The 12,912-nt window shown below is 42.5% G+C and overlaps 1 protein-coding gene across 5 annotated transcripts in view; it reads left to right on the forward strand.

Moving 5' to 3' along the window:
- The window catches only part of DNAAF9 (dynein axonemal assembly factor 9), a 165,756-nt gene that overhangs the window by 145,797 nt on the left and 7,047 nt on the right, over positions 1 to 12,912 (forward strand). For all 5 annotated transcript variants that reach the window (XR_006891119.1, XM_046679049.1, XM_046679051.1 and 2 more), the window contains 4 exons: positions 3,921 to 4,056; positions 6,907 to 6,993; positions 10,891 to 10,997; positions 11,277 to 11,351. Coding sequence is in view for 4 of the 5 variants with exons in the window: in XM_046679049.1 (XP_046535005.1) it covers positions 3,921 to 4,056; positions 6,907 to 6,993; positions 10,891 to 10,997; positions 11,277 to 11,351 (405 nt within the window). In the remaining variant the exon portion in view is untranslated. The remainder of the gene's footprint in view (positions 1 to 3,920; positions 4,057 to 6,906; positions 6,994 to 10,890; positions 10,998 to 11,276; positions 11,352 to 12,912) is intronic.

The following is a 12,912-nucleotide window of genomic DNA, read 5'->3' on the forward strand; positions in this document are numbered from 1 at the left end:
ATAGCCTTTGCGTGTGCCCTTTCCACATTGTAATATGTGACCATCGGCGTGAAGCTCCTAATCCCTGTTTCCTGGTCATAAATGGAATGCATCCAGATGATTTATGAGGTTAGATTCAGTCTTTAGCATTTTGGAACACTTTTTTCGTAAGTATGAGTAGTGACAGGATGGAAGTATCACTAACTTCTGTCTCAGACCAGGAGCAGAGGCCAGAGGTCCTGGAAGTTGCCTTCAAAGTAGTGATGGCCATTCATCTAAACCTGAACTCAGCAGCCTAGACTGATGGGAGTCACATGACTTAGCTTCCTGCTGGTTGCTATGGCTGAGGCCCACATGCCACAGCCACCTCTGTTGTCTGAGGGATGTATCAGTCTAGGCCCCTTGGTGTGCGTGTAGAAGTTCCATTCTCAGGCTGTTGCTGACCTCACAATGATGGTGGTGGTGATAGGTCGCATTGAATGAGCTGTTACTGTCTGTAGGCCCTGTGATAAGCATTTTATTGATAACCTGGAGGTATGTGTTACTTTTCCCATCTAACAGAGGAGGAAATTTGGGCTCAGAGAAAAAGTTGAGCAGTTTGCTTCATGTCACACATTAGTAATTAGTGGAGCCCCAAATTCAAACTCAGGTTTGCCTGGTTCTAAAACCCATGCTTTAATCTTTACATTATGCTCTCTTTTTACATGCATAAAGAAGGATATAAATAAGAATATAAGTCCTATGTTTTAAATGCCACCTATGTTATTCAAAGGAGCTGTCGTAGTTCAGAAAATGGGAGAGAGCAGGGTGGCATGAGGGGAGGATTGATATGGGAATGTATTAGGGAAGGTTTTTAGGAAGAAGTAAGCTTTACCAAAATTGAAAAAGTAAAGAGCTTAGGTGAAAAAAAACAAGGTACAGAACAGTGTAGTATGTCACTATTTGTAGGGAAAAAAATTATACACATATGCATTTAATTGTACACACTCAACACCTGTCTGGAAGAAGATGTAAGAATCTGATAACTGTGGTTGCCTCCAGGGAAGGGAGCGAGGTGGCTGGGGAGGAAGGGAATTTATTTTCTCTGTGAACCCTTCTGACATTGTTTGAGTTTTGCCCTCAAAAACTAAATACAGCTATTTTTTTAACTAAACACTTGACTATAGTAAATAGTGTTAGTACAGATTTCTCTGTACTGAATATTCATTATTCAGGATCCTACAATTACAAGATTCCTCAGGAAAGCTACAGTCTCCATAATTTCGAGATATTCACTTATGAACTAATCATTTATTAGTAAAGCTAGTCTCTACTAGTAAAAAGATTGATGATGAGCATTGAATCTTTTTAGGTATAGAATTAATAATAACACCTGTGAGAGTCCTGTTACAAAGTGGAATGTAAATGTTGAAAAACTTGAAAACCTATAAATGAAACTATATTTAACAAAAAATTTGGGGGCCAGCCCCGTGGCTGAGTGGTTAAGTTCGTGCACTCCGCTTCAGCAGCCCAGGGTTTCACCAGTTCAGATCCTGGGCACGGACATGGCACCCCTCATCAGGCCATGTTGAGGCAGCGTCCCACATGCCACAACTAGAAGGACCCACAACTAAAAGTATACAACTATCTACTGGGGGGATTTGGGGAGAAAAAGCGAAAAAAAAAAAAGATTGGCAAGTTGTTAGCTCAGGTGCCAATCTTTAAAAAAAAAAAAAATTTGAAGGCAACAGGAAAGAGATACTATCTCTACATTTCCAGGAGTGGGAGATCAATAAAGTTTAAAGCTGTTAAATCAAGTTATAAAGAGTTATTTATACTCTTTAAAGATATAAAAGTATCCAGTAGAAGAACTAAAATTATTAATGTAACCAACGAGAATGTGATGGTGGACAAGTGGGAAGAATTTAAGGGTACACCAACTTCCCCATCTATCATAGTGAAAAGTCAATAGGCATTGTCTAAAGATGACATTATAAGAAACAGTGATTTAGATCTATTATTAAAAAATATATAAGGATAGCTATCATAAGAACTAAAAACAGACTGCAAGCCCACCACTTGTGAGAAGAACATAGAAAACAAAGAATTCAGAGATCATACTGCTACAGGTAGGAAAAAAAAATGTTAACAGAATCCAACATAAACAAGGCGGCAAAATCAAAGTTCAGTAAATATGAATGGGATAAACACATATTAAAAAGAAAAGTATCTCAGATTAAACCAAAAGACAAAACCTAATTATACAATGCTCTATACAAGAGAAGCGTCTAAAACTAAGGATGATGATAAAAGAATGAGCAAAGACATAACAGACAAATGCAAACAAGAAGAAAGGAGGCAGAATTATTAACAGCAACTTTGAATTCAAGGCAAAAAATTGAAAAGTCTAAAAGGGCAATTTTTAATTATAAAGGATACCATCTACAACCTGTCATGAGTATTTCTAGGCCAAATAATTCAAAAGAAAGCATGCACCCTTAAGTTACTACGTTACTACACAAGAAAAACTTTTTAAAATAATGAATTAAGCCTTCAACTTAAGAAGTTAGAAGAAGAACAAGAAATTTTTTAAAACTACTTTATAATAAAAAAGATTGAATCTATAAAAGAAATCTAGCTAATATGTTAAAGCAACACTATGAAGATGCAATCAGCAAAATCCAGACTGGGAGAAATTTACAGGATACAGTTTTTCGACAAATAAATTACAAGGAGATAAGGAGAAACTATAGACCGAAAGAGAATTATGAGGTGAATCATGAAATAGAATGTGTGGAGTTTGGTTCCTGGTTCAAAAAAACTAACTCTAAGAAAACATTCGTGAGACAGAGAAATTTGAACACAGGCTATATTTTTTTATATTAAAAGAATTTATTGTTAATCATTAATTTTTTAAAAGAGTCCTTATAGAGAGATATGCTGAAATATTTTTGGATGAAATAATAGGATATCTGGGACTGGCTTCAAAATCACCCAGTGGGGGAGGAGGGGAAAGGGGCTGGGGTATGGTATGGAAGAAATACAAGTGTGATAATTCTTAAAGCCAGGTGATGGGTACATGGGAGTTATTATTACACTACTTTTTTTCTATTTTTATATATTTTATATATTTTATATATTTATATATGTTTATATATATTTATATATTTTTAATATTTTTTATATATTTATATATTTTTTTATATTTTTTATATGTTTATAAATTTTCACAATATTAAGAAGTGAATAAAAGTGGTTGAATAACAAAAACGCAAATGATCTTTTAGCAGAAATGGTGTATATGCTATGATCATAATTAAAAACAGGAACGAGTAATACAGAGGTATTATAATTATGTTGGCATGGTGGGATGTGATAACTTCCCTGATTTCCAAATTTTCTGTGATGGTGTGGATTTTACTTCTGTATTTTCACAGAGAGGTTAGGAGTGATCCTGGCCCGCTCCACAACCTCCCATTACATGGACCCCTCTTTCTTACCATATCACTATGTGGATATCTAAGTTAGCACTTATCTTGGAATTGTAGGTCTATGTGTGTAACTCCTTCTTGGCTGTGCACTCTTTGACAATCTCATGGTTAGTGCCTGCAGTCTGAACTGGTGAAGGTCAATGGCACCAGTTCCAGATGTGGTTAAGTACAAGGGATGTGGAAAGGGCCCTTTGATGAAGAAGCTCCAAATGTCAGGTGGTAAGCAGAAATAAGGCAGAAGGTTGGGAGGTGAGGAAGCTACAGGGTTGAGGCCATTCGCTCCAAGAGATACCAGTGCCAGAAAGTGAAACAGAATGATGGGTGTGTATATCAGTGTTGGGGGCCAGGGGTGTCTACACAGGGGGCTACCAGAAGGGATGATCAGGAGAGGGAGCAAGGGCCCACATCTGTGTTATCCTTCAGGTTCAATCAGGACTCTGAAGGCTGAACTGTTTTGGTTTTATTCCCCAGGTCTGGTGAATAATGTAGTGTTTACCAGTCACACCATGGAGCAGAGGCATCCTCTCCTTGTTCAGATGCAGAGCCTTATCAGGGCTGCCAATCCTACCGCAGCCTTCATTCTTGCAGAAAATGGGATTGTCACCAGGTAAACTTATCAAGTTCACTTCATCCTGTAGGACCATCTGCTTTCTCAGATACAGCACTCTGGCTGTTGCCCACAGAGTCTTTCCACTGTATCTAAGACCTGAGTGTTTATAGAAGTGCTTTTGATGCTGTGTAAAAATCACCAAGAGGATCCCATGTGTCAGTGTCCTGTACTGTTTTGAGATACTTTGTTTTGATTCATTCACATTCTCATCCATTAAAAGATGGAAGTCAAGACTCTCTCAGTGTTTCTTGTGTTAAGATGGGAGAGAAATGGCATAGAGAACATAGAGAAATGATATTTTTACTTCATGGAATTGGGTCCAAATTACAAACTAGAAATGGAGAACTGATGATTTGGGGTGTGTGTGTATGTATGAAGGCAAGACATCTGGTTGTATAGCAATTTGTTCAATAAGGATAAATGTGTATACTTTTCGTGTAGTTTTGACTTTTGAGCAATGCAAATATTTTACATATTCAAAAATTAAATCAACAAGAAGGGAAAAAACTAAATACAAATAAAATAGTGAATCCATTTATATGTCAAAGTCATAATGACCACACACACACAAAATAAGTAATTCAAGTAACTTTTGAAGATAATCCTCTGTTGGAACCGTGATTCCAAACATCACTGGTTAGAGAAGGGAAATTATAAATATGAAATGGGAAAGGTGAGGGGATATCCTGTAAATGTTGGATTTGAATTGGGGAACTCAATATGAATTCATTATTTCAAAAAAATGTTTATTTCCTAGCTCTTTCCATTGAAAGAGAATAGAAATACTAATACCACAGTAGCAATAAATACTCCTACATCTGGAACTTGCTTTCTAAGTACCAGTCCCCCTCCACAAGGTAACAGGACTCCTTGGAGAATTGGCTGATTGCAGTTCTAGGGCAGGGAAAGTACAAAGTGGGCCTGGTACGTTTTATGTCAATAAAGCAAGGAAGTGAGCCAGCCCTGATGGTGCACCCTGCCTCAGTGGCCTGGGTTTGGTTCCTGGGCACAGAACCACACCACTTGTCTGTCAGTAGCCATGCTATGGCAGCATCCCACATAGAAGAAATAGAAGGACCTACAAGTAGAATCTACAACTATGTACTGGGGCTTTGGGAAGGGAAAAAAAAAAGAGGAAGATTGGCAATAGATATTGGCGCAAGGGGAATCTTTCCCAGCAAAATAAATAAGTAAATAAGTATAACAAGGAAGTACTGGAAGATTAGAGGACATATGACAAAAGGTTACAGGAGCTGGCTTAAGAAGCTCCTGCTAGCCAAATTTGGGACAAATTGAGCATAACAGAGAACATGATAATGGATTATAGCACATGGAGTGAAAGGAATCCAGGGTAATACTAAGAAAATGGAGAGGAGTGGGACCGTAAATCTCTTTTTTTTTTTTTGAGGAAGATTAGCCCTGAGCTAACTTCTGCCAGTCCAGTCCTCCTCTTTTTTGCTGAGGAAGCCTGGCCCTGAGCTAACATCTGTGCCCATCTTCCTCTACTTTATACGTGGGACGCCTACCACAGCATGGCGTGCCGAGCAGTGCCATGTCCACACCCGGGATCCAAACTGGCGAACCCTAGGTTGCGGAGAAGCGGAACGTGCGTACTTAACCACTGCGCCACCGGGCCGGCCCCACAGTAAATCTCTTTTAACAGACAAATGCTAACTAATAAGTAAATAAGGATTTGTAGAACTAGAAAGTCACCATTTTGTAGCCTTTAGTGAAATACTTAATCTAGGCAAGGTTCATCAATGGATGCTAAAAGCAGTGGGTGACAGATTGTTGAAGAAAAGGATATTCACTCATCTGAAAGTATCACTCCACAGACTACTTACAAAGAGGGGAAAGTACCTTCACACTGGAGAAGTCTAGTGGACACGATGTTGACCAATTAATTAAATAGCAAGACCACTAATGTGGGGGCGGGGCCAGCCCCATGGCCCAGTGGTTAAGTTCGCACTGCTCTGCTTCGGTGGCCCAGGGTTTCACCAGTTCGGATCCTGGGCGCAGACAGGGCACTGCTCATCAGGCCACGCTAGGGCAGCGTCCCACATGCCACAACTAGAAGGACCTACAACTGAAAATATACAACTATGTACCCGGGGGGGGGCTTTGGGAAGAAAAAGGAAAAATAAAATCTTTAAAAAAAAAAAAGACCACTAATGGGACAAACTGACATCATGTGACTCCTTCATGTGATGCTGTGGGAAGGACACACTATCACCTGGGTGTTAAATGTTTATCTTGCCATCTTGCCAAAAATGTTAAATCTAATCATGAGGAAACAACTAGACAAATCAGGTTGTGGGACACAAGACAGCTGGCATGTACTCTTCAAAAATGTCGACACTATGAGAAACAAAACAAAAGTTGGAGGAATTGTTCCAGATTAAAGGGTAATAAGGATTGTAAATTCAATGAGCAATCCTTGATTAGATCCTGAGTCCCCTCTCCCCAAAAAAAGGAAAATTTTGAAAATAGATGTATATTAGATCAATACTTTTCCAACTTTAATGTGCTTGTCGATCTCTTGGAGACCTTGTTAAAATGAAGGCTCTGATTCAGTGGGTCTGGTGTGAGACCTGAGATTCTGCTGCCAGGTGATACCAGTGCTGCTGGTCCACCATGTTAAGTTCTTTGGGTGTGATAATAGTATTGTGCTTCTATAAGATACTGTCTTTGTTCTTAGGAGATGCATACTAAAGTATTTAGGGGTGAAGTAAAAAATGTATGTATATTTTCTTGTATGTGTCTATGGAGATGGTGGGGAGGAAGCAAAATTCGCAGGTCAAGATTGATAGTTTTAATTAACCTGGGTTTTTCTGTATGTTTTCAAAGGAGTGAAGACATCGAGTTGATTCTCTCAGAAAATGGTTTTTCAAGTCCTCAGATGCTACGATCTCGATATTTAATGTACCCTGGCTGGCAAGTATCATCACTGAAAAGTAGCTAAGATTTTTTTGTAAACCCAATGATTTATTTATTTACAGAAAAAAAAAAAGTGAAAATACCAGGTGTGCTCTACGAGGGTGACAATGGCAGCTGCAACGGCCTGCCATGTCTCAACAGCTGCTGGCTTTGCCAGGAGCCCAGTGCTCCAAGTCTTGGGCTCCAAATCGGGAGCCTTGCTGGATGTTGAAACTAAGAGAGTCATCCTGTGGGCACCAAGCACAGCGGTATCCTGTGTTTCCTCTCGCCTCTAGTGAGGGTGAGGTGGCTGGCACGGAACGAAGGAGTTTTATCCTTCCCAGGTGAGAGCATTGCTCCTGAGAATGCAGTCAGTCCTCTAGGGTTTCCACCTGACAGGTAGGTTCCCTGTTGATGTGGCCTAGGGGATGTTTCTTCACTGCTGGCTGCCACCCAGCCTGTGAACCTCTCTTCCAGAGGGGAGAGGAGGAAGAGGAAAGAAAATGCAAAGTGCACTGTACATACTAATACAATGTGCTACACATTGTTCTAAGACTGTGCTCTCCAGTATGGTAGCCACTAGCCACATTTGGCTGTTTAATAAAATGTAAATGTGGGGCTGGCCCCGTGGCCGAGTGGTTAAGTTCGCGTGCTCCGCTGCAGGCGGCCAAGTGTTTCGTTGGTTCGAATCCTGGGCGTGGACATGGCACTGCTCATCAAACCATGCTGAGGCAGCGTCCCACGTGCCACAACTAGAAGGACACACAACAAAGAATATACAACTATGTACCGGAGGGCTTTGGGGAGAAAAAGGAAAAAAAATAAAATCTTTAAAAAAATGTAAATGTAAATTAATAAAAATTAAATAAAATTTAAAATTCAGTTCTTCAGTCACACAAGCCACATTTCAAGTGCTTAATAGCTACCTGTGGCTAGCAGCTACCCGTTGGACATTGCAGATCCAGAACATTTTCCTCATCACAGGAAGTTCTGTTGGACAGTGCCACTCTAAGAGCTCTACTATGTAATCTCATTAACCCTCAAACTGAGCCTGCAAGGTGGATTCCATTATTTCCCTCATTTTAGGAATAAGGTAACTGAGGCAGCAAGGAGTTAAATGACTTGTCCAAAGTTACACAGCTAGTAAGTGAAAGAGGTGGATTTCAAACTCAGGTTGTGTGGGTGCAGAGCCTGTCCTCTTAACCACTGTGCTGCACTTGTCCCTGTGTAGAATGGGTAACTGGTCTCTGCTCTGTCGAAGGTTCAGGGGAAGACAGTCAGCAAAGCTTGGCCAAAGTTAATCTCTCATGTTGATTTGGATTATCGTTGTTATCCTTACTCACTTCCCCTAGGCACCTTTCTACATGCTCCACAACACCCCTTACGTCACCAGTATTTTGTACTAGCAAAAAACTGATGGTACAGTGTTGTTAAAAAACGTAAAACAGAAGGGGGCTGACCCCGTGGCCGAGTGGTTAAGTTCACGCGCTCTGCTGCAGGCGGCCCAGTGTTTTGTTGGTTCGAATCCTGGGCACAGACATGGCACTACTCATCAAACCATGCTGAGGCAGCGTCCCACATGCCACAACTAGAAGGACCCACAACGAAGAATATACAACTATGTACTGGGGGGCTTTGGGGAGAAAAAGGAAAAAAAGAAAATCTTTAAAAAAAAAAAAAAAACGTAAAACAGAAGATCAGTGTGTAAAACTAAAGGTTTTCAGGCATATTCTTAGAAGGAACCTCTGATTTGAGTCACACCAAACTTGCTTAAAACAGTGGGTAAGTGGATCATTCCTTATACCTGAACAAGACAATTATATCTTAGCTAAAAAGAAACAGATGGAGCTTCTGGAGTAAAACCCTTCTCTCCAGTGGCTGCAGCTATTGACTCTTTTGCCGCCCACACTTCTGGATCTGGTCTCGAGACTCCTGCCATCTCCACCCGGTGCCTGGGGAAGCACCCATTCTCCAGTCCATACTGACTCATTCTGGGCATGGTGCACGTGAACCTAGCTCAGGGCACAGACTTTCCTGGAGGCAGACTGACCCAGGAGAGAGCCAGGTATGAGGTGAGTCTAGAGTCTGAAACCTTCCTTTTACCAGGAAGATCAGTCCTTGTAGAGAATCAGAGATGGAGGGGCCTCAAAATCACCCTTCAGACCCTCTCTTCTGAGTCCCTTCCTAGGAATCAGATAATTTGATCTTTTAACAAGATGGCAGCCATCAGTCTCCTACTTATCCGTATACATTACTCCCCTCCCTCCTTGGATCAGGGCCACCACCTCAGAGTTAACAGGTTTTAGCTGCACGACGTACTCAGCTCTGTGCTGTGCAGATCCTCAGCCGTTCCCCTCCCACAACACTCTCTGTTCTCATCGACCCCGCCCCCACCTCCCCTGGTAGAAGGGCTTGTTTCCAGTCTGGCAGGAACCCTTTTGCTCTTCCCTTGGCCCCTCTAAATTTCCCTAAGGATTCAGGCTCTGAGCAAGGAAGCCAGAGAAGCCCATGGTCTCCAAGTGACTTGTTTGGTTGGGGAGAAGGCAAAAAGAACATGTCAGTCTTGCAAAAATGTTATCCCACCACCTTTACTTTAAAGAAACCACAAAGAGTAAGATACTTTTAACAATATGAAATTCAAAGTTGCAGTGCTATTTTAAAATATAGGAAACTAATAAGAAAATGCAATAGACTGGAGGGAAATGTGTCAAACGTGGCAAAAGGTTAATTTAAAATTTGGGAATCTTGTTTAGATATTTAAGAAAAGTAACCCTGGGGCTGGCCTGGTGGCGCAGCAGTTAAGTGCGCGCATCCCGCTTTGGCAGCCCGGGGTTCGCCGGTTCAGATCCCGGGTGCGGACATGGCACCGCTTGACAAGCCATGATGTGGTAGGCGTCCTACATATAAAGTAGAGGAAGATGGGCACAGATGTTAGCTCAGGGCCAATCTTCCTCAAAAAAAAAGAAAAGAAAAGTAACCCCGTCCATATAGATGTGAACAGTTCACTTAAGAGAAAGTATAAATGGCAACTGTCGTTAACAGAATTCCATGTCAGTAACATTCAGAGATGTAAGATGATGCCTCACTGTTGTTTTGACACCTATTACATTTAACCAAAAATATCTAGAATAATCATTGCTAGCGGGAATTGTTGTGCAGTTGAAATACTCAGCTACTGCTGCGGGGTGTTGTCGTTTATTACCCATGAGATGGTTACACCCTTTCCTGGACTGATTCCAATCCTGTAGGTTCCTCTCAAGGAAATAATTCAAAAGAAAGAATCACAGTTCCATAACTTTGGAAGCTGGGTGATGGGAGTTCATTATACTACCCTTCTATCTTTGCATATGTTTGAAATTTTCCATAATGGAAAGTTAAAAGTTTGTTTAAGTGCTCTAAATATGGCCGTGTTCTTAATGAGTTGATAGCAGGCACTATGTCTGCTGAACTCAAAACTGAGAAAGTAGAGCAGAGATGACCCAGCCCTTTAGTTCCTTCTGGAGGGAATGTTACACATCCAAATGTGCAGTCTGTTAAGCTGCCCTCAGTGACCGTGGGGCATAGTTGGAGCCCTGAAGCGGGTGGGAGGGGATCCTGAGGAAGCGCTCCAAGGGTATCACCTAATCTCAGGTGGGGCACTGGCAGGCTTCAAAGGTAGATCAAGTCTCTGGCTTCAAAGAACTTCTAGTCTAAGGTGCTAGGACCTTCCTGCTCTAATGGGGCAACCACGCTCTCCAACCTCAAGAGGAAACAGACATATACACGTTTAAACAAGTGTTTTGTATACAAAATGGCATACAAGTAAGAGAGAATTCAAATATTATAGGATAAATGATACATAGTTCATGCCAAAATAGTATAAAATAACACTCAAAGCCCCAATTACTTTTACTTATAATTTTTAAACCTTTTAAGGTATGACGGTAAATTTGATGCTGGATCAGTCTTTCCACTAATGGTTCAGATCTGTGTGTGGTTTGGTCGTCCCTTGGAGAAGACTCGCTTTGTAGCCAAGTGTAAAGGTAAGCCTTGGCTGGGACATGTCCCAGACCCTAGAGTTGTCCCTGCTTCCTGGCACCATTTTAGTATTCTGTCCGTTTGGGGGTCCAAAAACAGGCAGAGAGATTTGAGGACCCAGGAGTCTCCCACCCCTGGGAACAGTGGCAGAAGTACTGGGGAGGAGCTGGTGGGGCTAGAACCTGTGGACCCTGCAGCCTAGACTAGGGTCTTTCCTGCCAGCTGTGCCGCCCTTAACTTGGCCTCCCCAGGTGGGTGACAGCCCTGTTCTCTTGTTCCACCAGCAATTCAGTCTTCCATCAAGCCAAGTCCCTTCTCTGGAAACATCTACCACATCCTGGGCAAAGTGAAGTTTTCAGGTAACTGAGGGGTTGGATTTGGGAGCCCTACGCTGTGGAGTGCTCACATCTCACAATGTGAGTTTATAGTCTTCTCTGGTACTCTGCAGACCAGTGATGCCCCTCAGACTCTTTCAAAAACCCTCCCCTCTGAGCCTTACACCATTGGGCTCTTGCAGTCACCTCTGTTTGCCAAGTACCCCCTTTTCTCCAGGTCCTTCTGCTCCACAGTGGAAGATCTGGCCTTCCCCTGGATGGCCTGCCCAGAGCCTCTCCTCACAGCTCCTTGACTTCCTTGTTCCAGAGACTCACACCCCGCCCCTCTTGAGCCATCGGTGGCCTGCTCCCAGATCTATCACCAGGAGCTATCCCAATGCTGAGCTCTCCAGCTCCGCATCTGTTTCTGCCAAAATCTTCAAGCCTTCCACTTGCCTTCTCCTCCCTTCTGTCCACTAGGCCTGTTTATCATCCTTACACTTCTGGAGCCCTTGTGACCTAAAGTCTTTCTGTCTTGGGCTGGGAGTTAGAGAAGGCCTCAAAACAAGAAGTAGTTGGTCTATTCAACGTTGAGAAAGGGGAGAATATTCCAGGGAAAAGGCACAGCTGTGGACCTGAGGCAAAAAGGGCACACTTCTAGAACCAAAAAGGGTTTCCTATGGTTGGGGCCTAGGATGAGGGAGGGGAAAGAGTGTGTCTGTTGGCCATTATAACAGAAAACCCCAACTCAACTAGCAGGTGTTAGGTACATAACAAGAAGTCAAGACATCGGGCAGGGTAGCAAGGCCACTGAAAACCCAGGTAGCGAGCGTCTCTGTGTTCCTCCGCGCTTGATGTGTCAGCTTGTTCTCAGGTTCCCGCCCCTCATGGTTCCCAGGTAGTGTTGTAGGTCTAGCTGCCACATCCAGAAACAACATCCAGCCGACAGGAGAGGCTGACTCTTCCCGTGGGTATCCTTATCAATTCCTCAGCAAATTTCTCCTCTCATTGGCCAGAATTGAGTTGCCGTGGCTTCTGGGACCAATCACCCATGGGGAATTGGTACTGGAGGAAAAGGGGGATGCTGCGCAGGCAACTATCAATATCTGCTGTAGGAAGCCACTAAGAGTTGTAAGCATGGGGCTGTCTGCGTTCAGATGCGAGATTTAGATGATAATGCCTGTATAAAAGAATTTCTCAAGGTCTCCAGGTCCTTTGGCCTAATTTATCTTACTGAATCTGAAACTTTGGCCCCTCTCCTCAAGCCCTTGACTCCTGCCCACTTCCCTCAGCCTGTGACAGACAGCATACCCGGCCCCAGCCCCGATTCAGAGGTCTTAATGCCTTCGTCTTCCCTCTCCCCAATCATCACCCCATTTTCTCCTTTATTTAGACCTATTCTTGACCCTTTTCTTGTTGAAGCTTAACCTCTCTTTGTTCTGGATTCCTTTTTCATCCTGCCTTTTAGGAGGACCTTGCCCTTTTCTTGTGTCTCCAGTCAGTCTAGCCCCCAGCTCCTCAGCCTATAAACCCGGTCACATCTTTACTGTTCCCATCCCTGTGACCCTCCTGCAGCACTTGTACTGATGACATACGCTCTTCCCTT

This window comes from Equus quagga, chromosome 12 (genome assembly GCF_021613505.1).
Source record: "Equus quagga isolate Etosha38 chromosome 12, UCLA_HA_Equagga_1.0, whole genome shotgun sequence".
Lineage (NCBI taxonomy): Eukaryota > Metazoa > Chordata > Mammalia > Perissodactyla > Equidae > Equus > Equus quagga.